This window comes from Rhea pennata, chromosome 14 (assembly GCF_028389875.1).
Source record: "Rhea pennata isolate bPtePen1 chromosome 14, bPtePen1.pri, whole genome shotgun sequence".
NCBI classification, from domain to species: Eukaryota; Metazoa; Chordata; class Aves; order Rheiformes; family Rheidae; genus Rhea; species Rhea pennata.
Window position 1 is genome coordinate 21,813,974 of NC_084676.1, and position 27,091 is coordinate 21,841,064.

Here is a 27,091-nt window from a genome sequence, read left to right on the forward strand (position 1 = left end):
TAGCATTGAAAAAGTGTCTGACGCTTACAGGTATTTATGATTTCTGTTTAATGTGCAGGTTGAGAATTCTCAAAATAAACAAGCATTTCCATGCTATTTCTCCACATGAAATTCAGTTTTGTGACCTAGTTTAGAATAAAGGGCAAGCGTACAAGAACAGGACATGCTCACAACAGCTGCAAAACAAGTTCTCCGCAGGGAAATAAATTTTATTTTGTACATTAAAATAAAGCTAACTTAATCCAAAACTCAAATGCAACAGTCACAATAAAAAGTATTGAAAGCAATATAAAAAGTCACATTAAGGGTTTGTTTCATTTTTTACTAAAACATAACTTCCTCTTCAAAATTTAATTTCTTGTCCCTTCCTTGTTTTTGTATGCTGAGCTAGTTGTCTCCTCTGAAGTTCTGTTTCATTATGCTCAGCATGGATGTGGTTTCTTCATTTCCTTGTCAGTTTTTAATTTGTGAGATTCCCTAGGTTATGAATGAATTGCTTCGCTTTGTAAATCACAGAGTTTCTTCATCATGTAAGTCTTTCTTTGAAAAATAGAATGCACAAGCAGAAGTAGTTTTTGAACACTGAAATTGCTGCATAATCTGTTTCAAAGAACACCACACTGGTCTAGGGAATCCAAGTTCAGATGTTTCTAGGTCTCAACATGTAAGCACATCGCCTCTAGAAACAAATGGAGCAACTGTTGTGGAAGCCTTATTCCATTCCCTTAATGCAACAGAGGCTCAGAGCACAGTTATTAGCTATTGCCAGACTGACGGCATCAAATAGAGGTAAGTTTCAGACTTAATATACTTGTATGACTGTAAGCTTGATATTTTGCAACAGTGTAAGTTGATCTAATAAAATAAATGAAGATGGTAAAAACATAATAATTTAATAAAACACGTTGATCTAGGAGAAAAGCAACCAGCTTTAAAGGTGCTTTTTGCTCTCTGCTCTCTATTACTTTGAAGACTTAAGGTTCCATAAAAAGGAATAATCAGAATGGCCCTAGATGAAGGGCAAAAGAGCACTTGTATTTAATAAATACAACAAAGGTATTAAGTAGAAGAATTAATTGCACACACTTAAGCTACTTTCAAAAAAAAAAAAGCCACTTTCTACATAATATTCACACCCACTAAGACTTTTTCATTACCAATCCCTCCTACCTTGTACAAATCATGAGTCAAAGTCCACAAGGTTTCTTTTGTTTTAAGATTTTGTTTGTTCTTTGGCTTTTGAATCTAAGCTCCTCTACTTTAAACTTTAACTTAACTTTTTCTGTAAAAGACGTGCAAGCCAAGATTTTTAAAGGCTTACACTACTCAAAGCATCAGAATATTAGTGATAAAATGAATAAATTCAGAATACCATTCAGGGCTCAGAACTTTCCCTTTTTCTTAAAAACAGTGTGCTCCATTATATCTAGTTGTGTTCTTAACTTAACATTCAGATTTTTGATGTCTCCAGAGTAACATAATGTTCTCATTTCAGAAAGAAAAGCCAGAAAAGACACAGCTGAGGCATTTCAAATGTAGAGGGATCTACTTGTACTTGAAACACAGGTATTATAATCTAATACAATACACAAGCTACCAAGCCTCAACTAGACCATTATTTCACTTGGGCCAATCCATAGAGACATTTTTATAACACCTTTCTTCTAGAGGCCAGGAAATTTTATGAACAAAAATACAAGACCAATGGCAAAGAGGGAGGATAGAGACTGAAGTCAGATGTTAGTAGTAACAAGACTCATGCACCAAATTACAGGTATCGCTGCCTTGGTCTGACACATTGCATTCATTTATGAAAGCTTTTTCTATACAAGGATTGTCCCTCTGACACCTACCTTAATCATGGCAACAAAAGGCATAACCTTCTTCATATACTTCTTCAGTTCTGGCAAGGCGTTCAGCTCAGTGGCAATTACTTTATTGTCTGGCAGTTGACCTCCACTGACCTAAAACATTGACAAACTTCCATTATGAAGTACAGGTATCATCCAAACAGCATTTGCCCTTTGCTTCTATATACCTTTCATCCTTTTCCAAAATACCAGCAAGCAGGGTAATCAGAAGAGTTAGGGTTGAAAGGGACATCTGAAAATTATCTAGTACAACCAGAGTAGTCATTTAATCACATAGTCATTTTCCCATCCCTTTAAATTATTGCTAAGATAAAATTTTAATATTTGAGCAAAAAAAAGAAAATTGCATCTTCTGCCATTCATGCAACTCATAGTACTATTCTGCATTTTCTTTACTCTTGCCTGTCATTTCCCTACACATCCTGGTCCTTCCCATACCATTTCAATTTTACATGCTATCCTCAGAACAAGAAAGTGACTTCTGAATATAAATCTCCACCTTAGAAAGACTTGGGTATTTCAAAAGAGTACACTCAATATCTTTCTCTTTAGCAAACTTTATCCTTTGCCCCAGCAATCTTCACAAGTATAGAATAGCTAAATTTCCTACCAAAATGTATTTTAAGCTCACATTTAAGCCTACCCTGAAGCAGATGTGAAAGCACTAGTTTCCTGAATTATTTGAGTTTTAGACTCAGTGTTCAGATATTTGCACAATAACTTCCATTTGGTGTGTCAACAGATCAAATAGCAGATTGACACCAATATGGAGAAAACATGAAATGTGCTAAATTTAGTACTCCAAATATAAACCGATATTCGTCATGTGAGAATTAATATTATAAATTGGGTCACAACTCTGCAATCCATCAGCTATGACACTGATCTAGTTCAGGCTGAGAAGGATAATGGTTCATTGCCAAGAGACAATATTATATTAGTTTCCCCATGTCAGAAGTACAGGTTCTGCTGCTTTTAGAAAAGCTTCTTTCTTCTATTTACAGTAGTAGAGTTATTGCATTTCAACATACTACCTGCAAAGTCACTGAATAGTATACACCCTCCCAAGCACCAAAAAAAACGTTCCTAAGCCCACTTGCATAGTAAGGCAGCATTAATCTGACAGTAACCAATATTTCCCCAGCAATACTCCTGGAAAGAGAAATATCTTAAACTATCCATGTACAAAAGATAACAACAACAAGGGCCACTTTCTGCTCAAAAAGTGTCAAAACACAATAAGGTCATACCATTGACCCAATGACATCCCTCAAGACATTTTTGTTAAGCACCAAGATCCACTGAACAGTGTTAAGAGAATAATAAAGCATGTTAAAACTACTTTGCGCTACATTCAAATAGCTCAGTAACAATTTACACCTTACGTACTTTCTAAATATATATAAAAAAATATTCTATAGAAAAGCAGGTAAGTGGCCCAAAGAAAAGTGAGAGGATAACCACCTGATAGTGCTTGCGCAGAACTGATAAGGTGGTATGTTGCCAGGGTGGATAGTTCTTTGCCACATAGATGGTACAGTGAGAAGGCTTCTGGGAAGACTCCTTAGCACTTTTCTGAAGAAAGAGGGAAAAAAAAAAAAGGAAAGTAGTATTTAGCATCAAGGAGGAATTCTGAAGCTGCACAGAATTATCAAACATATACAATTAAAAAAATTAGCGCACTTCACCTTTCCTTTAACTGGTGTCATGTAGTTCTTGAGACGGAGTCTGAGATCATGAGCAGCTTCCATGAGGTACTGAGAAGAGTGAATTAATACCTCATCCACAAGACCTGCTACTGGCCATAAGGCTCTCATGATGGAATCAGTCTTTGAAGAAAGATATTACATGTTACGACATTAAAAGACATTAGTTTCTAGGAGTTTCTAAACCTAATATAGTTTGAGTGGAAATTGAAGTTTAAACAGTATGATCCTCAACAAGCACCAACCAAGTTGTGAAGAGCCAAGTATACTGCCAATAAGCATGTATTTGTGAGCATGCATTAAAGACTACACATACAAATACATCTGCCATACAGCTATGTAACCTTATTTGCCATTACAAAATTTATTTCTCATAGGCTGCCAACACAAGTTAAAAAACTCATACATAAGCGTATGAATGTTGCATTATTTGGGTTAGTTTTAAGTCACCTCTTAGTAAGAGAATAAACAGTGATCTGTATTAAAGTAACAGATCATTACCATAACCTCGAAGACACAGGTTAAACTCTGTATGCTCACTGTTCTGTGGATAAGCTGATATGCCCTGTGACTGTATGAACACTAAGTTTTTTTCTACTTACACATGAAAAATATTCACAAGTCTGATACTAAACTCACTTAAAAAAAAACCCACTAAAACGTGAATCTGAACCAAATGACAAAGTTGAAACAGTACCAGTACCTTTCCCAGCAGTGACCAGATGTGCTCACATAAGTGGGGACAGATAGGAGCCAACAGCAGAGTCTGAACTTCAATAAACTGAAACACCAAGTCCCTGTGCATTCCTTCTATAGCCAGCTCACGATACTTATCTTTTGCTGCCTGAAACACACCCAGTGTAACCATCATTAAAACACTCCAACTGCCAAAGGGAAACATTTAAAGAAAAGCAGGGGAAAAAAAAAGAGAGAGAGAGAGAAAATATGCTCATGCCAAATTCTTTGCTCTAATATGCCTTTAAAATGTAAGCAGCTTAGCTCTTTTATTAATCCATTTTTGAGCTCTACATTTTCCTGAAACATGTAAAAATAAAACGAGTAACTGACATTCAGGGTACTTAATGAGTAAGGTAACCTTACATTCTTAGGGTACTTTGGTTTTTAGAAGTGTTTATTGGCACAAACATGAGACAAATAACTGCAATTGTGTTTCAGCTACTATAAACTTGAATAGCCTGCATAAAGACACTAATAAATGGTAAGAAAAAGGCAATGAATATGATCTAGCATTACACATTTAATTCAGCCTACCTAATCATATTCCCGAAAATCAAGTCAGCCACATAAAGGAGTTTCCATAATTAAGTGAAGTGGCATGGTTCTGCAGACACTCTGGGGACACGCTTTATGGAGTATATCAAGAAGTACTCTGCTTCCGAACAGTTCTGTTGATGTATTACCTGGATTTCTTATGCAGAGTTCCCCATTAAAAAAAAAAAAAAAAAGGAAAGGGATTTTTTAAGAGATATTTGCTTGTGTTAGATATCAGGACTATTTCCAGCACCACAGTTTTCCTGTGAACCTTTGTAAAATGCTGTAAGTAGACCTTTATAACTCCATATTTAGCTCCCCTAAGAACTCTTGTTCCTTGGCACAATTTGATTCCAATTCTGCTTTACAATTAAGGATTAGAGACATCAGGATCAAAATAAATTTGCACAAAGCAACAAATACCAAGTATTAGTTTCCTACTATCTGAAAAGAGACCTCCTACCTGAAATTCAAAGAAGCCAGTTTTCAGAGCTTCTTTAAACATCATCTTCTCGTAATTTTGGTCCGTCTTCATTATACCTGCACTCATTTCGCTAAGGAGAGAAGGGAAGTAAGAATATCAATACTGCACAGTTCACCTCATTAATTGCAACATTATGTAAAGCAACATTATCAGTGTCCCCAGGGCAACAAAAATCACAGATCAATCTGAAAACAAATCAAGAGTTTTGTTTGCTTTAGGGAATTCATGAATGTGGGTGGCAGAGGGGACTTGACTACAAACAAATTATATTAGCTTTGTGCAGTATAGTACCTGGCAAAGACTCTGTCATTGAAAGTGTTGGCAGGACCACTTCTTAAACTGTCTCTATTTGCAATCATCTCCTTTACCCACTCCACCCATGTGTAGAGACGTAGAATACCAGCATCTGCCATGGTTTCCACAAAGTTGGCATCTTCAACAGTATCGCCAGCATCAGCCAATGCTAAACGCATGCCTGAAAAAAAAACTAGATTAGTTGATATGCCTGGCATGCCATCAGCTGATAGATAATAGATGCAGAAGACGAGGGATTCAAACTCTAACTTCTCATTCCAAGTTAATAAAATGCAAAATGAATTCACAAGCTTTTCCTGGCCAACAAGAGAAAGAAAAGACAGATACCAAGAACAAGGAGATTAGCATGATCGCTGTCCCCCCACCACCACTCCCATTCTCCCAAAAAACACATCCTCCTAAAAATAAAGGATGCAAAAGGCAACACATGCCTGCCTCCTCCCTCAGTGTGCATACCTGGAGCTGCAAAGCTCTGTGGCACTATTTGCCTTATAACTTTTTGATCGCCAAAGTAGGTGTCTGAAGAACAAACAGACACTGTAAGGAGAGGCCTAAACATCAGTGACATTTCCTAGTTTAAATGGGTGTTCTGTTAACGCAAACCCAGTTTTTTATATAGAGTCCATTAGCTCTTCAAACAGCAACAGCATATAAGTTGTAGATTTGTTGCAGTAAGACACTTTAATAAACTCACTGCTTCTTCAAGATGAAAGCATGAATTGTACTTATTTTGGTATTAAAAAGAAAATGCAGGTCAGAACATACTTACCATCTGCAGAAAACTTGTCGACAGCTTGACTTAGGGTAAGAAAGTTGCCTGTAGATTTAGACATCTGGGAAAAAAAAAAAAGTCTTAGGTTTTTCTTATACATCCACTTTACTGTCAGAAAGATACAAGCAAGACAGGTACAGCAGTGGTTTCGGTAAACCACTGAGAAAGCATTTGCTCTCAGGAAGTGCAGCAAAAGTAAAATTGATAAATATGAACTAGGTCTCACAGCAGAAACACTTACTGAACTTTGCATGTACTCATCCAACTCCTGAATTTTGAGCTTGTCTTGCGACTTTGACAAGTTGTTACTATTAAGGTCCAAATACACTACAAATGCAAGGAAGTGATAGCTATTTTCTGGATCATTTGGGTTCCACCCCAAATTTTACTTTGAAAAGTTAGACAATTCGTACCAAAACATCACCCAGAATTGACCCAAAATAAACTTCTGAAAACTAAAAACTGTTTCAAAAATAGCATTTGTAGCTTATCCCACGTTGATTTTTCAAGGACTTGTTTTGTTTTTCTTTTTTCCATACTAGACAGTTTCCAAGATCTAATTTCTAGGTTCAGGCACTTTCACAATCATTTTCACAGCTCACATGCATAAGCAGAATTATCCACATAAGCTTTCTCCTCTCATTTTATCTATTCCAACGTAAAACAAAGCCACAATTTAGTCCAAAAACCTCATTCCACAAGATAAGTTAGCTAAAAGTTAGAAATCCACCAAGATTTTCATTTAACTGATAAAGCTATACAAGAGCTAACAGAAAAAAAAAACGCTAAGACAGAAATGAAGGAAAGGCAGATCTTTAGGTTTGGTGAATAAGAAAATAGAGGGCACCAATGAAGAAACTAGAATTCTCACTATTTCTTCCTCTTAACTTTCTAGAAGGCTGTCTCCAATCTGGCTGATGAGCAGCTACTGTGACAACCATAAAGTCGTCTCATACATGAAAACTCACCATACCTTTTCAGAATTGAGAAGGAGATGTCCATTTGCTCTCACAGCCACTGGCCACTTTTCTCTGAAGACAAAATACAAAGCATTTGATAATACATTCACTCTTTTTTTCAAAACAGGAAACATTTAGTTTTGCCAGTTTGGGATGGAACTCAAACTTATTAAATGGAGTCTTCAGAGAAGTTCCTAGAGGAATGTCTTAAAAATCATAGAATCGCTAAGGTTGGAAGGGACCTCTGGAAATCATCTAGTCCACCCCCCACCCCCACCCGACCCCCACTCAAGCAGGGTTCCCTAGAGCATGTTAAGACAGGGTTGCATCCAGACAGGCTTTGAATATCTCCGGAGAAGGAGACTCCACAACCTCTCTGGGCAATCTGTTCCAGAGCTAAAAAAACAATGTTGTCTTTGAAGATGAACTGCAACGTAAGGGCTGAGGCTTATCATTGCTGATAACTCAACGCATAGAGTACTACGCCTACAATTATATCTCATTTACCCTATCTCCCTCTCTTTTCAGCTACATTTGATTTAAAAGCCATAATTAGCACAGCCTAACAGCATTAGATAGAGCTAGGTCTCACATATAAGCTGGTATCAAATCCCTCATGACAGTCTTTATATATAAAAAGCTATTTTCTCATGTATAGTAAAGTTTTATACAACTCTCACAAATAGGGTCTCAAGGAAATTTAAACATGGTATCATCTTCATGCATAGGAACCACATCTTTGAAAGCATCATGTGGTCAGCATAGATTTTCAATCTGTATTACACAGTCTACTTGAACATCTATACATTGTTCCTAAAGTGATCCATGAAAAAATAACAAAGTAACCTTACTGATGATAAATTCACAAGAAAATCCGTGTGCAAGAATGAGATCCACTACTGAAAAAAACAAAAATCCATAGGAGATGATGTTTATAGAATACATTTTTTGCTTTTTACAAACAGGCCAGTGAAAGCAGAAGTTAAAATATTTTAGTTTTACATATTTTCTTTTTAACTTGGCTATCTCAATGTCAGCATTTCATGTCTCCACAGATAATTAAAACAAATGAAAAAGAGACAAGTGTTCCAACTTCAGCTGCATTTGGCTTTAGCTCTAGAATTACAAACTCTCCAGCCTCATCTCCTGCACACCTGTTCTGCATTACTTCCAACTTACCTTTCTGACCACATAGCCACATGATTATAGAGGTAGTAGGACAGGTGATTTGGAACAAGATCTTTGCCAGAAACTCTGAGATCCACAGGATACCAAAACTCAAACTCTTCTTTTAGCTGGTCCAATTTTTCTTTTGGAATCTCTGTCTTAGGAAATGGAGCTGTCTTGAAGAAGATGTAATCCCAAACTTCCTTGCTCATTTGATGTGGTCTGCACGGAATTACTGACATCTCAGTAAGAGAGACTAAGAAATGACTCTTCCACTCCACAACATTTGAATTAACAGAACAGCTTAAGCTAAACTATGGCTTAACATTCTCACAACATACTCCATTTGATAACTAAAACATACATGGACAGAACATACAGGTACTTCGTCCAAGATCAAAGGGATGAGTCAAAAAAAAAATCAAACAAATTAGAAGTCAGAAAAGCTAACTGAGGCTATGCCCTACTTAAAATGTTCTTTGATACTTCCCAATAAAGTATGAGAACTGCTGTAAAGAGAAAGCAGTTACTAATTAAAGCACAACCTCGAATGTCCTGGAAACCAGACTATTTCTTTTCCAAACGCCCCCCTCTGAGCACCACTTATGACCTTAATTGAGTGCTGAATATGAATTACTAGTATGTAAGTTTCTCTGTCTTCCCTTGCACTGGTCATACAGCCAATTCCTTTCAGTTTCCATGAAAGCAGAGGAAAGAGCACAAGTACCAGAGAAATTGGTGTACAGTTCAAGGTCATCTCTCACACTGAAAAGTTTACATTCTTTCCCCACCTTACCAACATAGAGCTGGGATACTGAATCCATTCAAAATTAACATTTACCAAAGTAATACATTCTACCAGTTAGTAGAGATAGGATCTACAAATTGAAAGACCATACTACAGTGAGATGCCTTCCTTGAGAGGGGACTTATAATGATCACTCTCTAACCTTTGGCCTGCATAACAAAAAACAAAACAAAAACCACCCTCCTACACACACACACACAAACCCCCTTCTCATTTCTACAGAAATATTTCTTTCAAGAAGCTGAGATGCACCAATAAATACCTTATTTACCTTACTCTGTAGAAATAGTCTTAGTAAAAAGTGCTTGCTAACACTAAAAAGAAATGTTATCTACTCAGGCAAAGGTACAGTGTAATTTATAGTACTTAACTACATCAAATCTCTTACTTAATGCACAGGCTCCCCACTTCAAGACCTGTTTCCAGATGTGACTAGTATGTAGGTAACCTCTCTATTAGAGATGTTTCTTGAGCCAAAATGAAAACCTTGCTAAGTCTTTCAGAATTAATTCTCCTTGTAAGGATCTTTAATTTGTAAATCTTTTTCAAAGTAATGTATGATTTATGGTATCAAAGTTCCAGTTCCAATGTGTAAACATACTCCAGAAAGTAGCACAGATAACATAAGATTAGGGCATAAGATTCAGGCAAAATTGATAGTGTTTTTTTCAATTCTAGAAAAACTGTACTACATCATCTCATTGTGATATAGACAGCTCTATCACCTAAAATTCATGGCCACTCCAACCAAAAGGTCGAAGAGCAAACTTAAGTATTTGGACACACAAAACTCTGAAGCATCCCAGAAAAGACAGCCTAAAAACTATTTGTTTCCACATACTAGTTGAGAACGAAAAGTGTCTAAGCTTCTAAGGCAAATACCAATTTTTAATACAGTGATAGAAACAAAATGGTGATTTTGCCCACTTTGTACTCTGAAGTATGCATACAAAAAAAATTTATTATAGTTCCTCATACTTGTAAAGCAGTCTCGGCAAGCACTACAGAGACACTTCAGGAGCCACTGATACTACTCGCTCAAAAACACTATCTCAAGGTAAATGAAACAAGTACTGGAAAGTACTTAAAAAGGTGATTTACTTGCATACAGTTCTACTCTCAAGGATTTTCCTTCTCTCCCCCCACCACACTCCTTTCTCTTGCCTTATTTTTCTCTTGCAATATTCCTATAACTTAACTAATATCAGGTTAAGTTTTGACAATAATGCCTTTTAATTGTCAAAGCAAAGATTCAGCCTGCTTGACGGGACTTCGTCAAGAAGAATCCACAAGAACAGCAGACAGAACTAAAGCAGCAAACTTAGGGATTCATTCTCCTTACCTGATGCCTAAAGGAGATTCTCCTTGACCCCTCAGGTTCCCTCCCTGTAACAGATGAGCAACAGTGTAATAAGCCATGTAGATAGTTGAGTCGGAGAGAGATTCTATCAGCCACTGCTCATCCCAAGGCAAACGGGTACCTACAGAAGATGAAAGCCAGTTATCAGATACAGTCAATACCCTAACTTGCAGGACCAACAATCATGATACTCAAGATACGTTAGCATTTTATGACTTTTAGTGGAATATATACACAGGCAAGTACTCATGCTTACACTTCAAAAGTTTTTTTTTTTGAATGGACTTACACATTTGAAAGTCTTTTGCAAGAAAACACACTCACAATTTCTGTAGTCCATTTCTTAACCCAATTATCAGCAAATTTCAGCTCCAAATTATTGTTTTCTATGAATTACAGTGCAATTCATGTCAAGATGCGCCTGTTTTGGCATCTTACAAGCTGCACAAGATAAAGGCTGGTAAGTACTTAAGAAGGAGAACACCCGAAAGTGTTAGTGCAGTATTCATTCTACCAGATCATGTAGATCATTCTAGAATAATGCCCCAGGTAAAGAGCTAAAGAGATGCTGCACCAAACCACTGCAATAATAAAGAAATAAAACAACATCTGGCCACATGAGTTATCAGGATAAAGCATGTCTTCTCTGGAACGCTGGGTCAAGGTATAAGTTGGATAACTCTATGCTACACTTAACTATTCCATTTTTGATTTTAGATTTTAAAAGATAAATTTGGGTAGCATTAACAAGCCTTCCAAATGAAGCAATGCATATCACGCTCACGAAGCACTGAGTGAGAAAAGGAGTGTTTTGTCTACCTAGGCCATACGTCCTGGAACATGCATGCTCTTGCAGCCAATTAAAAGTAGCTTCAAAATTTCTCCTAGTCTCTTCACAAAACCTGTAAGGAAAAAAAAAACTCTCTCAGAACACCATCAGCAAATATCACTCCACTTTATAACTGCTTTCTGTAACTTACGTCTCTAGATGTTTCAAGCACTCCAATGCCTGCTTCTTCCAATTCACTTCACCATAATCTAAATACCTATAACCAGCAAAAGTTATTAGAATATAAAAATCCACAAGCAGGATGCAACTTTACAGTAACTCTATAACTACAGCTTTACTTCACTCACCACTGGTCACAAAGGGCCACAACACATTCATCAGCAGACCTCGATATAACTTGTTTCTCAGGTTCCATATAAATCATTGCTTCATCCTAAAACAGATACAGTTACACATATGAAAAGAGCAATAGAGCTAAGATACAAGTATTTAAGCATAGTCTTGAAAACCCTCCCATTTTACTGATAATTCATCTAATTCATTCTAATCTGTCTTACAACATTTATTGTGTTACCTTTGCTGCCACACAGACTCTCTGCCTGAATATCTACTTCAGTAAAATGAGGATATTACTTGACTATGTATCCCTCAGAGGTATTAATTCACAATTAATTGTCAAGCATGGAGACATTCTTAAAAAGGAGAGGAGAAGCACAAAATAGTAGTTATGCCTTACAGAATAAAACTACTCATAGCTAAAAAGCAAGTTATGATAAAAATCTAAAACACATTACACAATTGTCACAGCCGCCAGAAAAATGTTAGGGACGGGCAAGGAGAGAAAGAAGAACTGTTAGTTTTAATTCTACCTCCTCAAATCACATATTCCATACAGGATGAAACTGAAGTGTACTATAATCTGAATGCAATAATGCTGCAATAACTAGGAAGTATAGACTAAGCTGAAGCCTTTTCCATTTCTCAGCTTCCTGAGGAAAATTTTATTTTATGGAAATGACACTATCACTGTTCATTTACTCTTCCTTCTCTGCATGATTAAACCCAGAACTGAAATGTCTACATGTCAGACATTCTTTGTTGGTAGGCTTGAAACAGACTGGCAATTTGGATCTTACACTTTCAGTATCTTCACAACAATTTCAAGAATGAAAATCAGTGCATGAGAATGATCTCTTCTAGATAAGCTGGTGGTATGACACACAGAATAAGACATCTCTGAGTACTCATCCCACTTAATTCAAGAACACAGGGTCTTATTTGAACAGTATTTTGTACTCTGCAGCTATTCTACGGACCATAAAGAAGAGGACCGCAGAACAAAAGTAGGGAGCTTTTTTTTTTTTTTTTTAAGTGACTAAGCTACTGTGAAAAGACAACACAGATAACTTAGAAGTGGCATGCATACAACCACATACATTATCCACCATTATCTTCTGAATAAGTTTCTTGACATCTTGAACTTTCTGTCCTTTGAACTCATCCACCAACATTACCTGTAAAACAAGGGCCATATGAGAGTTCATTTTTAAAATCAAAAAAAATTACAATCTCTGACATGCAAAAAAAATTAGGAAGTTTAGTTGTCTTTACTCAAAATAAATTTGTGTACTCTACAGCACATGCACCTGCGCGCGCACACAGAATCCCAAATAGCTAGTCAGAAATGGAAACTGCTGCCTCATTTTGCTTGAGTTTAACACAGCTTAAGAGAATTCAAAGGAATATGTGACAGTAAGCCATTATACATGCAGAGATCAGATAAAAGCATCATTTCGCTATCATTTCCTATCAATTCCCAAATCAATACTTGAAACAAAATTGGTATTTCCTTGGAATACAATCACTTTCTAGGAAGCCAAATTATTAGCATCAATTTGCTGTCAAACACTTCTCCAATCTTTTTACTACAGTTCTACATAATTCCTCTACCAATGGCAGAACCTCATTGCAGCAGAAGCCTTTACAAAAAAAATCGAAAAATTGACCAGGAAAACAAGACAGGCAAACATAGTCCTTCCTTACAATCTTTTTTCCTTCTTTCTTCTTTTTTCCTCCTTTCCTTTATCCCTTCTAATCAAACTTAGCAAGAAAATATTCAGCAAAACCTCTTTTTTTACTTACCCCCTCATAAAATCCTTTAAGGTATACTCTCTCCTTGGCCTCAGCAAGTTTCTCTCTATCATTTTGACTCTGGATTTTGAGCTCATCACAGATAAATGGAGCACAAAGGTTGCCAAAACCTGGGATTTCAATGATGGGCACCTGAGAATTAACAAAACAGTATCAGAAACCCATTTCAAATTATATGAATGCAATAAAATCTATGTAAGTAATTGTTTCATGGACTTCACTTTCTTTTCATAGATTTCACTGGAAACTATATACTGAACAAAACAGAGCCAGGTATATTTTTCTTGGTTTGCAATCTATAGGCTGACATACAACCTTGAACCAGAGAGGAATGGGGGAAGATAAGCCAACAATTACTAGTAATTTGAAAATACTCGTGTTGCACAATAGTTCGGCAAAATATTTGGCATACAATATTAAATAAAGACTTCTAGTAAGAGCAGCAGCAGCAGGTGTTTGTGCAAAGTCAGAACTCCCACTGTTCCAAACCATCTGTGTGCAACTTTACATTATCTATTGCTAATCAAATTAGGTAGGACTTTACAAAGCAATAGTGCAATTCCACTCATCACATCAAGAGTTCCTGGTAATCCCCAGTGTGACTCTGAGAAGCAATAACCCAGACTTATTTCCTGACATGAAACCAGTGGCAAACAGAAAACTAGCGTGCAAAAGGATGGGCAACACAGAACATTGTGGTGGCTCTACTTGTAACCTGTATTTTCTAGCTAACAAACTAATTCAGACATGAGCTTGCATTAAGAATAAGGTGCTTTAGCTCTGTAGAGAATGGATAACACAGTCTTTCAGGCCAGACTATTACTGGAAGTTTTAACCAGTCAGAAGGTTGTCAAGTATAACAATGCATTACGTCCTCAAAAAAAATATTAATTTCCACAAAAATTTAACACTATCTCACAAGTATAGCATAGAATAACAACTTTGCTGGCATCCCCTAACAAACCAAATTTAACAGTTATAATGAAACATGACAATATTAGGTTGCTATATAAACATTCCAGCTCTTTCAGATGAAAGAGACTTTAAAGACAGCAATTCTCAAAGAAGCAGGTACATTTAAGAGGATACAAATCCACGTGTACTGATATATGCAGCACATTCTGGTGGACTCACCGGTTCAAACGGCAGGACCATTTCATCTTTGATGCCATACTTCATCCTCAAAGCCTTTGAAAGTTAGAAAAAACATACCACAACATTAAATATTGAAGAGTTTTTGGACTTACATAATATTTTAATAAAGCAGACACACTGTTTCCCCATCTGTTTATCATTCCTCAGATTTAATTCCGATCTATTTCCAAGATGATTTTGTCATAATTTCTACATTTCTAAGAGGGGGAAAATACATCATCATTCTACCCTGAAAATGAGTGAGACAGAATTTCAATAGCCAGTTATAGCTGCTTAGACACTGATGTACTTTTGAAGTTGTAGTAGCAACAGTTACTCTTAAGTCTCATTTGAAATGAATATAGAGCTCTTAATCTTATCTACAGAAGTCATTTCCATAACAGCCATTCATTTCTACCACACTGGTAGACCTCTCTATGTTAAATTGCAGCAATGACATGAATCTTGTGCAAAGCCCTTCTTGAAGTCTGAGAAGGGAAAAAAAAAAAAAAAAAAAAAAAACAAACAAAAAAAAACTATCCCAGCTCCATTGATTTTAACTTCATTATTTTTAACTAGTTTGATTTCAAGTTAGAGATTGCAAAACTTAAGAGTTTCATTTTACTCATTGGATATCCACTCTTGTCTCTCCATGATCTGGAACAGAAATAATTCAGGTAAGAGATTGACCTGTTTTCTTTTCAGATCTCTCAGGGCTGCAATATCATCAGGCGAATCAGAAGGAACACTTGTTACCACTCCAGTTCCTTGTCAAATAAAAGAAAATGGAACAGATAAAAGATTAGTCAGCAAGTATTGAATGCACACAGTGCAAACAGGCTTAGGCAAGATGCTGCTTTAATGTTACCTTTATCTTCCTTAATTGTGAGCATAGGAAGAGCGTATATAAGTTTGTAGGAGGTTAGGGGTGCAGAAAGTGCAGCGCCAAGAATCTCCTATGCAAGGCAAAGGAATATCATCATTAGAATAAGTTGTACTGTTTCAGCCTGGTTGAGTATACTGATAGTCAATACTCTTAAGCTTACTGGCATTCTTTACATGTTACAAATAAAGAAAAATTAATTGTTTGACAAAGAGGAAGCACTTACAAAAGATCTGTGTATGTTTTCAGACAATATACTGACTATTCTATTCACTGGTAGAAAAATCAAATACCAGATGAAGAGGGAAAAAAAAAGAAATTCAGAGAAAAAGAGAACTACTGAAAAAGTAGTGTAGAATTGGAAAAAGATAATAAGCAGGTAAACAATTTGCTTTCAAATATGTGAAGCATATCAGCATTAAGACAGGAATGAATTAGCTAGCCAGTTTTAAAAGCTAGATCAAGCAAAATACAGGAAAATCATGTTGTCAAGATCACTTATGCACTGATAAAAGGTAGTATGGATGTTATAGTTGTGTTATCTCTCTAATTTGCCTGGATTCTTATCATCACTACAGAAGAAACAAAGAACCCTAATTTCTGCTTTATACAAAGCAGGACCAATCAAGACAAGTTTTAGTGAATGGATATTGAATGGTGTAAACAGCATCTGTATTAGGATGAACAAATGACATTAATTACATTGTTATTCAGAGAACAAGTAGTTAAGGATACTAAATATCAAAAAACACTAACATTCAATAACTATGCAGAAATGCATAGAGATGTTCTAGGAATTTCATCACAAAACAAAACAAAAATATCACAAAAAACTCCCATCCTTTTTCATGTAACACTTTCTAGCTATTACTTTTGTTCCCCTGCTTTCCATTCCCTATAGAGAAAAGAAATCACCATTTCCAGCATGCAGAATGTTACTTCAACCGTTCATTCATCAAGTAAAGCTAAGGCAACAGTAACGCATTTGTGTACAAGTTAGTGAACCTGCTTAATATCCCAGAAGTAATTGTAACTTAGCTGCCAAGGAAGCTCTCTTCTTTGCTTGCTTTATTTGGTCACTTAACACTCCAATTATTTTTTCCCTAGTACCTATGTTTTCTTTACTCTTCAGTAGAATTTTACCATCACCTTTGTAAGTATTAGCTTTAGAGGAACAGACAAACTTGGCCAACAAGCTGCAAGATGCTTACTTCTCCCATCAGCTCCTTGACAACAGGTACAACACCATTATCTTTTGTAAAGCCCTGGTAGGACATGTTCCTGGCAGCTCTTTGAGTACAGATAAAAATATCTCCATTAACAGTTTCAAAGCCAATATACTTCATATCTGGTCGAATCCAGCAGTTAGTCTGTCCAAACATTGTCTCTGGTCTGAGTGTAGCAGCCACCAAGAAGATATTTTTCCCTCTTAGGCCACTGGAGGGGGAAAATGTATTTTATGAGATATCAAAAAAAACACTCAGCATAACACAGAAATTTTTTTTAAGCTAATGTGAACTACAAACAACATTTGCTAAAGGATGAAAACGATCATTGTACTCTTTAGGGTTTTGGGGTTTTCTTTCCCCCATTTTTGCATTTTAACTTCAAAATGAAGTTTTATACAGAGGCCAAGTCTTTAAAGTGACAGAAATAACAGAATGAAATCTACATCCTGCATCAGCAAAACAAACTCTTAATTTTGGCCACTTATGGCCTTAAAAATAAAACCTATTTGCCATTACGAATTCGAAACCTACCTTAACTTTGCAGGATAAGGATCTAGCACCTTCATTTTTATTAAAGTATATTCCTGTGGTCCAACACCCTACAATTCACATAAACAGGACACCAATCAATATACAAAGTTTACTGAGGCAGTAAAGAAAATAAATTCTATTCTGTAGTAACCTAACCCAAATGCAACTTAAGGTAGAGACACTCTCTTCCATTGATACTAACAGCTGTTTAGTAGAACAGAAGCTTGAAACATACATTCAGTCCTTCATCTACTCCTCTGTCCAAAAATTTACTCCTAATAGCCAGTACCCCAGCACTACAGAAGTTAGTAAGAGCTTATTTCTTTTATTCCAAGAATGTAGTGAAACTGATCACACAAATTACCAAATAATCACAAAAAACAGCTGCAATGAAAAACACAATCCATAGTTGAAAACAAGTGTTCTCAATACAGACATTCAATTTTCACACAAAGTGACAGTTGAGAACAAATAAGTCAGTATGTACAAAATATATTTGCTTCAGATGCAACTTTTCTCATTCACTATTTAAGAATCATAAGAAATGCATAAAAATCACCATTAAAATATATTACCTCTCCTGTTTGCCTGTCATGATCCATGCAAGGCTGACCATCTTTTGGAGAATAAATTGTATATCTAGGAAAAGGCACATTTTCATTTACTAACACACACACAGTATTCTATAGACCAGGAGAAAAATACGATCTTTATCAAAAGGAAAAACTTCCAAATGCTATTTTCAATTTGTGCCTGAATCAGTTTCCACTGATGTCCATAATAAGGTTTTACAAAAGCTTTCAGTATTGGCCCAGCTTTGCTTTGAGTTGATATCCATTGTAAAACTATAAAAAATAAGAACACAATCTTACAAACTTTGCTAACACAATAGATCCCCTGCGTTGCTACATTTAGTAGGACATCTGAAATCAAGGGATTTTAGCAGCAAGTTCTGAAGATATGCAGTAAGGTTCCATCTTTCATAGAGCTGAGCTCATCCATATCCATGATAGACCCTTTGTGAAAGGAGAGCAGTAAGCTTACCGTTTCCCAAACTTAATCTTATTTCTTTCTCTTAAAGTAAGGAATTGCCATCGGACAAAGGAATCATAGTATGGATTAACATCTGTGGTAATGAAAGAACGTCTCCAATCCACCTGAAAACGTGTAGAAATCCCATTTTACTGGTAACAAAATGCAATAAAGAAATCCAGAGAATCTCTTACGAGAAAAAATATTTATCTTAAAACTTCTAAAAAGAAAAAAAATATATCCAAAAATATAATGCAAATATGCATCACAGTGAGGGCATATACTTTAAAAACAAAAAGTAGTCCACAAAAATCTATGCAGCCTATGCGTGCACAGTCCTTCAGAGCTGACATTTTAAAAATTAAGGCCTTGTCTGCTGAATAAAAAAATTTGTGAATTTTACAAATTTCAAAGCAGTTTCAATCAATCACTCCAAAGTTAAATTTCGGTATAGCCTTACATCATGATCTGTCTGCATCTCCAGAAGTTTGTTGTCAGTAGGATAATATATCCTTACTCCCCCTAAAATTATTGTCAATATTAACTACATAACAGCATATCTAATATGTAAATAAGAGGTACAAGGCACAATTCATTGATTTAGTTCTTGTTTTGAATTATGATCACTAGAAAGATTTCTAAAATAATGTGATTATTGTGCAGAAAATCTCAGAGGGAAGAAATACTAAAACAAAAATATAAATAAAAGAAATTTTAAAAATAGTTGCTTGCATAATAAAATTTTAGATTTCATAATTACCTTCAATCCCATGCTTTTCAGGTCCTGGACAGCAAGAGGAGGGAAATAATCTAGCCAATGCCCAGCTTCAGAAAAGCTGACTACTTCTTCATCACAAAGACCCAAAGACTTCATGATTCCCCACTGGTATTTAGAAGAGGCTGTCTTAGCAGCAGCCTTACTCTAAAAAAGATAATCATGATCAGAAAAAGTGCATTCTCCTGTATTTATAACAACTTCGTATGCTCCAGAGTATTTTCTCCTCTATCACAGTGGTTTCTATTTCCAGGAATATAAATTAATAAAAATATTCTAGTGGCTTTTCTCTAACAGCAAAGACAGTTTCAGTTTGTAATCTATACTTTTGCCTAGCTGATATTCAACAGTGAATACTTTCAAATATCTGCTTTTCAACTGCTGCATCTTGAGATCCATAAAAAACACATCTGCAGAAAAGGTGTGCCATAGCTTAAATTGGCAAAAAAAGATCAGTTAATTGAGGTCCTGGTCAAACAAATGAGTATTTTGCCACAAAAAGATAGAGTAGTCCTGTATTATATCCTCGTAATCAAAAAGGTAGTCTTTTCTGCTGGTGCTTTTATTTTTTCCATCTATTAACCTTCAAATATCATTCACATCTCCACGAGTCGTAACACCTGCAAGTGCAGTCAAGATCACTTTCTGTTGATGCTCAATAGACAGAATCCTATATCTAATGCTTATAAATGTGAGGATTTCTTTTATATAAACAATATGCATAAGAACATATTTCTAAAGTTTTCCCCAATTTTCTTTTCTTTGCCTTGTGATACTCCCAGAATCATAAATCTCATTTAAAAGTCTCATAAGCCAGAAGATTTTTTTAATGATTATACTTAGCATATCTACCCAATATTTCAAAGAGATAATAATCAGAATAGTAGATTCTCTAATTATTCCTGCTGAGAAAGCAAAATTATTTCCTACAGTTTTTGAATGCTTTGTGCAACAAAGTTTTCAGAGTACCATTCTGGATAATCTGATTTTTCTTCCACAAGCTATTTGATTGTACACCAGCTCACCATTACGAAGTTTCCATGCACTAAAATAGTGCATTTGGAAATATGTAGTTGATGTCCATGCCTACCCTTCTTCCTCGCAAATCTACCCTATCTAGAAAAATAGTCTAAATATTTGTATCATTGGTTTCTCTCCAATGAGTGTGTAGGAGGGAAAACAGACCCATAATACATACTTTTAAACACAGTATTTCTGTGCTATTTAAATTTTAAAAGTTTACCTTTTTGCCTTTTGCTTTGTCTTTGATGATAATCTCTTCCTCTTTTTTAGCAGAATTTTCCTCTTCCTCCTCCTCCTCATCAGGAAATTCTGGTGGGCAGCCATATAACTCCATTTCTCTTTTTAGCTTATCTGCACAGGCCTAAACAAAGAGTTTTTGATACTCTATCAGCACTTCTCAATGACTATGATTGGAGCAATTGCCAAGGACTGATTTGTCTCAGAATAAATCAAATATGAATTTTTATATTAATTATGCAGATACTGCTATTGCTTTGCATTCCACTACAACATTTTAAACTTTTTTTCTGGAGGTTACATTAAGTTCTACCTCTAACACCATCAGTGCCTGCCATAGCAGGAAGAGGTTTATAGTGAGCATAGTCTTGCAAATGAAAGAAAAAGCTACATGAACTTAACTTTAGAGCATTTTATTTTCTAAAAGGTCATACTGTACAGTCCAACTACAACTCACATCTTTAAGACTACAACAAATTCAGATTCTAAATCACACAATCCTGATGAAATTTTGAATAAATTAACATATGTTCTGGGTAGAGAGTAAGCAACGCTTTATGTGACCCTAAATATAGAAAACAAAAAACTCATTAATTCAAATCATCTTACTTTTATAGGCATCCCAGTGCAGTGCAAACCAAACGGGAACAAACAAGTCTTTCCTTTTAGCCTCTGATATCCAACTGCAAACTATATAAAATGGAAAAACAGAACAACATGAAACAAGAATGGCAAGAAGCTAAGTTCTCAACCTTCTCAAAAAATAAAATTCATTTTTCAGATAAAGTTACTAAAAACAGAAGAATGCAGTGAACAACATCTAAGAAGCCAATTAAAGGAATAAAATGAGCTCTGCCACTGCTTCATTGCATAAGTGCAAGTTCTTCTTATTTTCAGAAGGCTGTTTTTGACTAGAGAGAAATAGGTGCAAAGAACAATTTTCTGGAATCTTGCACAAAGAGTAAATAAGATCTGTTAGCACACAGATAAGAGCACAACATTAAGAAACAAAAGAGACTGCAGGGTTCTCTGTGAAGTTTGTGCCATTTAACAGCTAAACAGTAAGAGGTAGCAGCTGCTAAAGTCTTGGCGAATTTGAAAGCAAGCAGGAAACACCTCTAGACTAATCTCCTAGAATGTGATGAGTGCCATTTCCTTTCAACCTCCAATATTTCTACAGAAAATATGGAGAAAAAGAAAACTAGAATATATGCCATTGAGTCTATAAAGTAATTAATTAGTATTCTGTTAGTAAAAAGTAATCTGTTAGTTCAAAACTTAATTTCAAAATTAGCATTTGATTCTGAATAGTAATTAAAAAGATATTAGCAAAGGGGAATTTTTACCTCACATTTGGATAAAGAAAACGTGTGTCCCAAGTGAAGACGGCCATTCATGTAGGGATATGGAAAGGTGACAAAGTACTTTCCTTTGCTGAGAAGAAATACAAAGGAGAATTAAAATGTCTAATGTAATTAGACTATATTTAACATTCAGCTATTATCAGCTCACAGTGACATTAAAATAGCATTTTCCCTCAAGAATAACATCAGTCTTTGATCTTAAGCAGCTGTCATACTAACAGGTTTTATTGATTTAAAGAGAAAAAACAGAAGAAAAAAACAAAGGACAGGCATCCCAAAAGAAACTTTGAAACACATGCAACATTTTTAAAAAAGATAAGAAGTTCTAATCCTGATTCTATAAATTAGTTTCTGCAAAGCCTTAATAAATTAATTTCCCACTGCCTGAGGTCAGCTATTCTAGTGACACCCTGAAAGCAATTACTCATTTCATAGGGATATACTGTGGCAGAGCAGTTTGAACATGTATTACTGTAACCTGACCTCTCAAAGCAACTAAGTAATTTCAAAATCTTTAAAACACCTAAACATTCTACCTCCACCTTTGCACTCTACCTCTATTCTGTGCCTTGTCTTTGCTCTGACACTACCACTAAAATACAAATGTGTATAACAGAGGCACTACTATCGGTTGCTTGCAAAATATTACAATTTAAGAGGTTGCCATCTGTTACACCACATTTTTGTTATCTTGGTTTACCTTGACTTTTCCACACAACAGATTAACAAACATCACATTGTCAGGGTCACTGCTTTTTTTGCTCAGAGACCTCTCTAAACCTCTATTGCTGTTTCATAATTAAACCTTTGTCTTTACTATAAGAAGCATCAATCCTACTCATACGTGAAAGAAATTCTGCTCCCAAGCATGCTAAGCATTTCCAGAGGTTCCATCCTAACCAAATTTCCAAAGGTTACTCTGAGGTAGAAACAAAAACAAGAGTTAAAAACAGTCTTTCTTAATCTCACAGTATGTTCCTTTTACCATGTTACCAATGAAATAGGCTTCCTCTTAGAGCACTCTGTTCACATTCAGATAATCATGAATGCAACTCATTCTGTTTCTTACAGCATTGACAGTCCGGAGCGAGTTGTGACCAAGGTAACTGAGAGGTTTCCTCTCAATTAGCTTAAGTACTGCACTTACCACAAGAGAATTTAATTTTGACAAACAGAGATTGAATATAAAGTTAAAATTTGGTAGCTGCTTACACAAAAGAGCAGCCTGTATCTGTCACATGAAAAGAGAACAGTTCAAGCCAGAGCCAAATGTACCCAATATTTTAAAAGGATCAGTCTCACAAAGCTGAAAAAAATGAGAAACCAACCAGCTGCAAGAAAATTTAAACGAACAATGAAGAATCCATCTCTGCAATAAAGAGCAGCTTAAGAATATCTTACTAAAAGCTCAAAAAGCTGTAGTCAGCATAACATTCTGTTCTGACTAAAAACAGTAAAAATTAAAAGAAGAATGCTCTATTTAAAACAAATCATTAAATAACAGGCGAGAAGAGAAAATTCACAGCAGTTCAAATGGATTAGAAGTAGCAAATAATATCATTAGGGAATGGAAAAAGACACAGATAAACCTCAGTATAGGTTCACGCCCAGAGCTGATGCCAAAGAGGTGTTTTACCTTCCTTTAACAAAATTAACAAAAGGAAACCTACTGATAGCATTATTACATGGAAACAGCAGAACACAAGAGGTGGTTGAGTCACAGGCCAGACGCATCTCTACAAACAAAATGGAATTGTGATATCAGAGGAAACGTCTAACAGGGAAGTAGAAATATAACAAAATGCAGCTGTTGGAAGCTGAAATTAAGGTATTCAAGTAAGAAAACAAATATTTTTAAACACTATAAAAACCCACGGGCTCTTTGGTGGAATTCTATTTCCTTTAGAGAGAAATCTAATCCTTATTTATGTAATCTGCTCTAGTTCAAACAAGGATTATATCAAAGAATTCCTAAAGTAGGCCTTTTGGAAAAAAGTCTACATTACAATGGAGCTTTAAGAACTCAAGCCCAAGGCAAAAAAAAAAGCACTACAAGTAAAGTCAGAAGCACTATAAGTAAAGCCTTTCCTGAGATGGGTTTAAACCCCATTATGAATATTAAGGACTGGCTGCAGAAACATTCACAATAGCACCAACTCTCCCCTCTAGGGCAGCCTTTACTAGTATCAGCTTTTTTTTTTTTTTTTTAAAAGAAAAAAAACTAAAGTAAATACACAGTACTGTAAGTACATGAAGATTAGTTTAGCAAGGCAGTTTTTTCTCTATTTATAAGGTGGCCACAATAACATACTGAACACTGAAATTTCTTATTATAGTGCTTATTAAAGTAAAACTGTGTAAACAAAGCTAACCTACTACTTTTGATTTTAGTCAGAAATTGTAAGCATTAATTATAGCCCTGAATTTCAACCTGTAACATAATGAACACTTCAGTATAGACTGCAGTTCCTTTAAGTAAAAAGATTTCTACAATTTGAGCAAAAAACATATTCACATAACAAATGTTTTTGTTATACCTCTTAATTTAGCATTCAAATTGTCTGACCCTTTAGGTCATTAAGTATTACTCAGCCTTGAGACTAAATTCACTGCAGCTACGGATCAGGGCAGAAAATCCAAACTGAAAGTGAGACTCAAACTAGATAGTCAAACTTCTGCAATATATTTCATACATTAAAAGAAATTACAGCCCATCATCTGAAGAACTAAATTTCACAAGTCTGGTCTTCATCCATTTCTATGAAGAGTAGAACAGGTTAGTCTACTTCATGACTCAAGAGGTTTGTTAAACAATTTCTTCAGTGAAGCAGGTATGACTACATACCTTAATTCATTCACTGTACCTCAGATAAAGCAATAGTACTTTCCAACTGAAAGGCAGCAATTTCTTAAACTGAAGTGGCTCAGACTTCACCTTGAGAAATATTCTCTATGTGAGAAAGTTGAAGTCATAAAAAAAGTATCTATTTTTAAAGTCAGCTGATATTGATGCTATTAAGGAATATGAGGAAAGCTTTTTTTTTTTCTTCCATCTGACTGAAACTTGGCCAGCATGTCCATACCAGAGCTTTAGGCTGTCAGCTACAGAAATGCCAATATAATGCATACATAAGTAGCCTCCTCTGAGAACAGTATTCATTTGAGGGGGGGGAGAAAAAAAATAACACTTTTTTCTGGTTTGATGGGGGAGGGGGGCTTCAAAGGAGATTTCAAACAGCTGAACATAAAATCTGTAAAAAAGGAATGATACCTTTTCTGGTTCTGGCTGTCTGAAGCATTAATCTCAAAGACTCGCTCATCATCCCACTTTTGCTGAATCTCTTTTTCAATTTTCTTCAGGAAATCTACTTTTGCTGTCCCTTTACGTTCCTGTTCAACATAAAAAGGAGAAAAGTCTGGTTGAATGAGTTAATAAAACCAAAAATTGTATTACAATGTATGACAGACCTCTCCTGAACTCATTTTGTTACTGAACACAGTACTGTAGAGCATATTTACATACAAACATTTATCTGGACCCTATAACATTGTAGCATCATCTCATGGCAGAGTATCACTGAGATGATCAACCACTGGTCTGTGTACACTTGTATCGTTTAGATTCAGCCACCCAAAACAAGATCAAAAAAAACTATTAGGAAAGGACTAATAACCTCTTTTCAAGGTAAAAGAGTCTATTCTAGCCAATATAACATGCAAGAGGTGCTACTAACAAACTAATTATCTAACAAACTCACAGATGTTTCAGTTGGGGAGATAAGAATGCGTTTAAACCACGTGTGGGGGAAAAAAAAAAAACATGGATTTTTTTTCAGTCCAGATTCTTCCATCAAATTGGTGCAATGTTTCTTGATTTTCCTATCCATTAGATGGAAACAGTACCACCTAGGCCAACAAAATTGTCTGACATACAGCTCTTCTTTAGTTATAGTTCAAAAAGTGAAAAGTTATTTAGAATTTAAAGCTCTTTAAATATTTTACCTATCAGTGTTTAAACACCACAATTAAACACTAAATATCCCTTCTTCATATTCTCTTATTGTACAAGATACTTGAAGTGTAAATAAGATACATGCTACAGTTATCATAGTCATAAATCTTTATATAAACATTGATCTTGCAAAAAAAAAAAAAAAAATCTAAGCACTAAGATATTTGGGGCAGATGTTGCTCCTAACTTACTTGTACAAGCAAGCAGGAATCTTAATAGATAGGTCCTACTGAAAACCACAATATGCCTTTAGAAGGAAAAACATAAAAATACTGCTGTAACTTAATAAAAAGTTCTCATCAATGTAAAAGTTTCCTCAATAGTTTCTTAAACTACATTACTCAATAATATACCTTAGTAATTTTAAGAATTATTAAGTTATCTATAAAAAAGGCAAAACTAGCTGCAAGAATTAACATGGGTTTTATAAAACAGCGTAAGTTACTAGGAAATATTTCCTACCAATACTGTTAACTGAAGGAATGTTAAAAACGATTGCTAGTTAAGAGATATTGCCAGCCTTTCACGGTGCTCCCAGGACTCCGCACACTGCGGAACCACGTCACGAAACACGACACGGACGGAAACCTTCGAAGAACATCGAAATTATCATTAGCCTTGGAAACGCAAAGCTGCCCGCGAGGACACGGGGCCAGCCGGGAGCTGGGGACCGGAGAAAGCGGCTCCGCTAAACGCACCGCGGCTCCGCGGGGGCAGCTCGCGGCGCAGCGGACGGACGGACACACAAACAGCTCAGGCAGTTTTGCAGTACACCCGAACGAATCTTCCTGAACGGCAGTTTCGAGTCATGACCCCTCTGCGCCACCTCACACCGGGGCTTGGGGCAACGACACCCACCCGCTACAGGGAGACGAACGGCCGGACCCTGGATGGAGCCGGGCCGGGCCATACTCACCGCCATCTTGTCCCGCCAGCAGCACCACGTCACCGCGCCAGGCCTGACGGGAACTTTAGTTCCCCGCGCCACGCCTGACGGGAGCTGTAGTTCTTACGTCACCGCGCCAGGCCGGACGGGAGCTGTAGTTCTTACGTCACCGCGCCATGCCTGACGGGAGCGGTAGTTCTTACGTCACCGCGCCAGGCCGGACGGGAGCGGTAGTTCTTACGTCACCGCGCCAGGCCGGACGGGAGCTGTAGTTCTTACGTCACCGCGCCAGGCCGGACGGGAGCTGTAGTTCCCCGCGCCACGCCTGAC

At 36.1% G+C, this 27,091-nt stretch overlaps 1 protein-coding gene across 2 annotated transcripts in view; it reads right to left on the minus strand.

Annotated features, from left to right (window-relative positions):
* The window catches only part of LARS1 (leucyl-tRNA synthetase 1), a 36,709-nt gene extending 9,890 nt beyond the window's left edge, over window positions 1–26,819 (minus strand). Inside the window, exons 1-28 of one of the 2 annotated variants that reach the window (XM_062586953.1) lie at window positions 26,792–26,819; window positions 25,135–25,253; window positions 21,846–21,933; window positions 21,109–21,189; window positions 20,483–20,623; window positions 19,225–19,386; window positions 18,477–18,589; window positions 18,008–18,071; window positions 17,433–17,500; window positions 16,884–17,109; window positions 15,658–15,745; window positions 15,480–15,556; window positions 14,790–14,843; window positions 13,647–13,787; window positions 12,941–13,018; window positions 11,852–11,937; window positions 11,695–11,760; window positions 11,534–11,616; window positions 10,697–10,835; window positions 8,559–8,768; window positions 7,394–7,451; window positions 6,418–6,481; window positions 5,625–5,808; window positions 5,313–5,403; window positions 4,281–4,421; window positions 3,560–3,700; window positions 3,336–3,446; window positions 1,854–1,964 (exon numbers count right to left, since the gene is read on the minus strand). In XM_062586953.1, the coding sequence (XP_062442937.1) occupies window positions 1,854–1,964; window positions 3,336–3,446; window positions 3,560–3,700; window positions 4,281–4,421; window positions 5,313–5,403; window positions 5,625–5,808; window positions 6,418–6,481; window positions 7,394–7,451; window positions 8,559–8,768; window positions 10,697–10,835; window positions 11,534–11,616; window positions 11,695–11,760; window positions 11,852–11,937; window positions 12,941–13,018; window positions 13,647–13,787; window positions 14,790–14,843; window positions 15,480–15,556; window positions 15,658–15,745; window positions 16,884–17,109; window positions 17,433–17,500; window positions 18,008–18,071; window positions 18,477–18,589; window positions 19,225–19,386; window positions 20,483–20,623; window positions 21,109–21,189; window positions 21,846–21,933; window positions 25,135–25,253; window positions 26,792–26,797 (2,991 nt within the window). In that variant the 5' untranslated portion in view covers window positions 26,798–26,819. Of the gene's footprint in view, window positions 1–1,853; window positions 1,965–3,335; window positions 3,447–3,559; window positions 3,701–4,280; window positions 4,422–5,312; window positions 5,404–5,624; window positions 5,809–6,417; window positions 6,482–7,393; window positions 7,452–8,558; window positions 8,769–10,696; window positions 10,836–11,533; window positions 11,617–11,694; window positions 11,761–11,851; window positions 11,938–12,940; window positions 13,019–13,646; window positions 13,788–14,789; window positions 14,844–15,479; window positions 15,557–15,657; window positions 15,746–16,883; window positions 17,110–17,432; window positions 17,501–18,007; window positions 18,072–18,476; window positions 18,590–19,224; window positions 19,387–20,482; window positions 20,624–21,108; window positions 21,190–21,845; window positions 21,934–25,134; window positions 25,254–26,337; window positions 26,449–26,791 lie in introns of those variants that run through there. The other variant, XM_062586954.1, reaches the window with a different exon arrangement.
* Window positions 26,820–27,091: the final 272 nt, after the last annotated feature.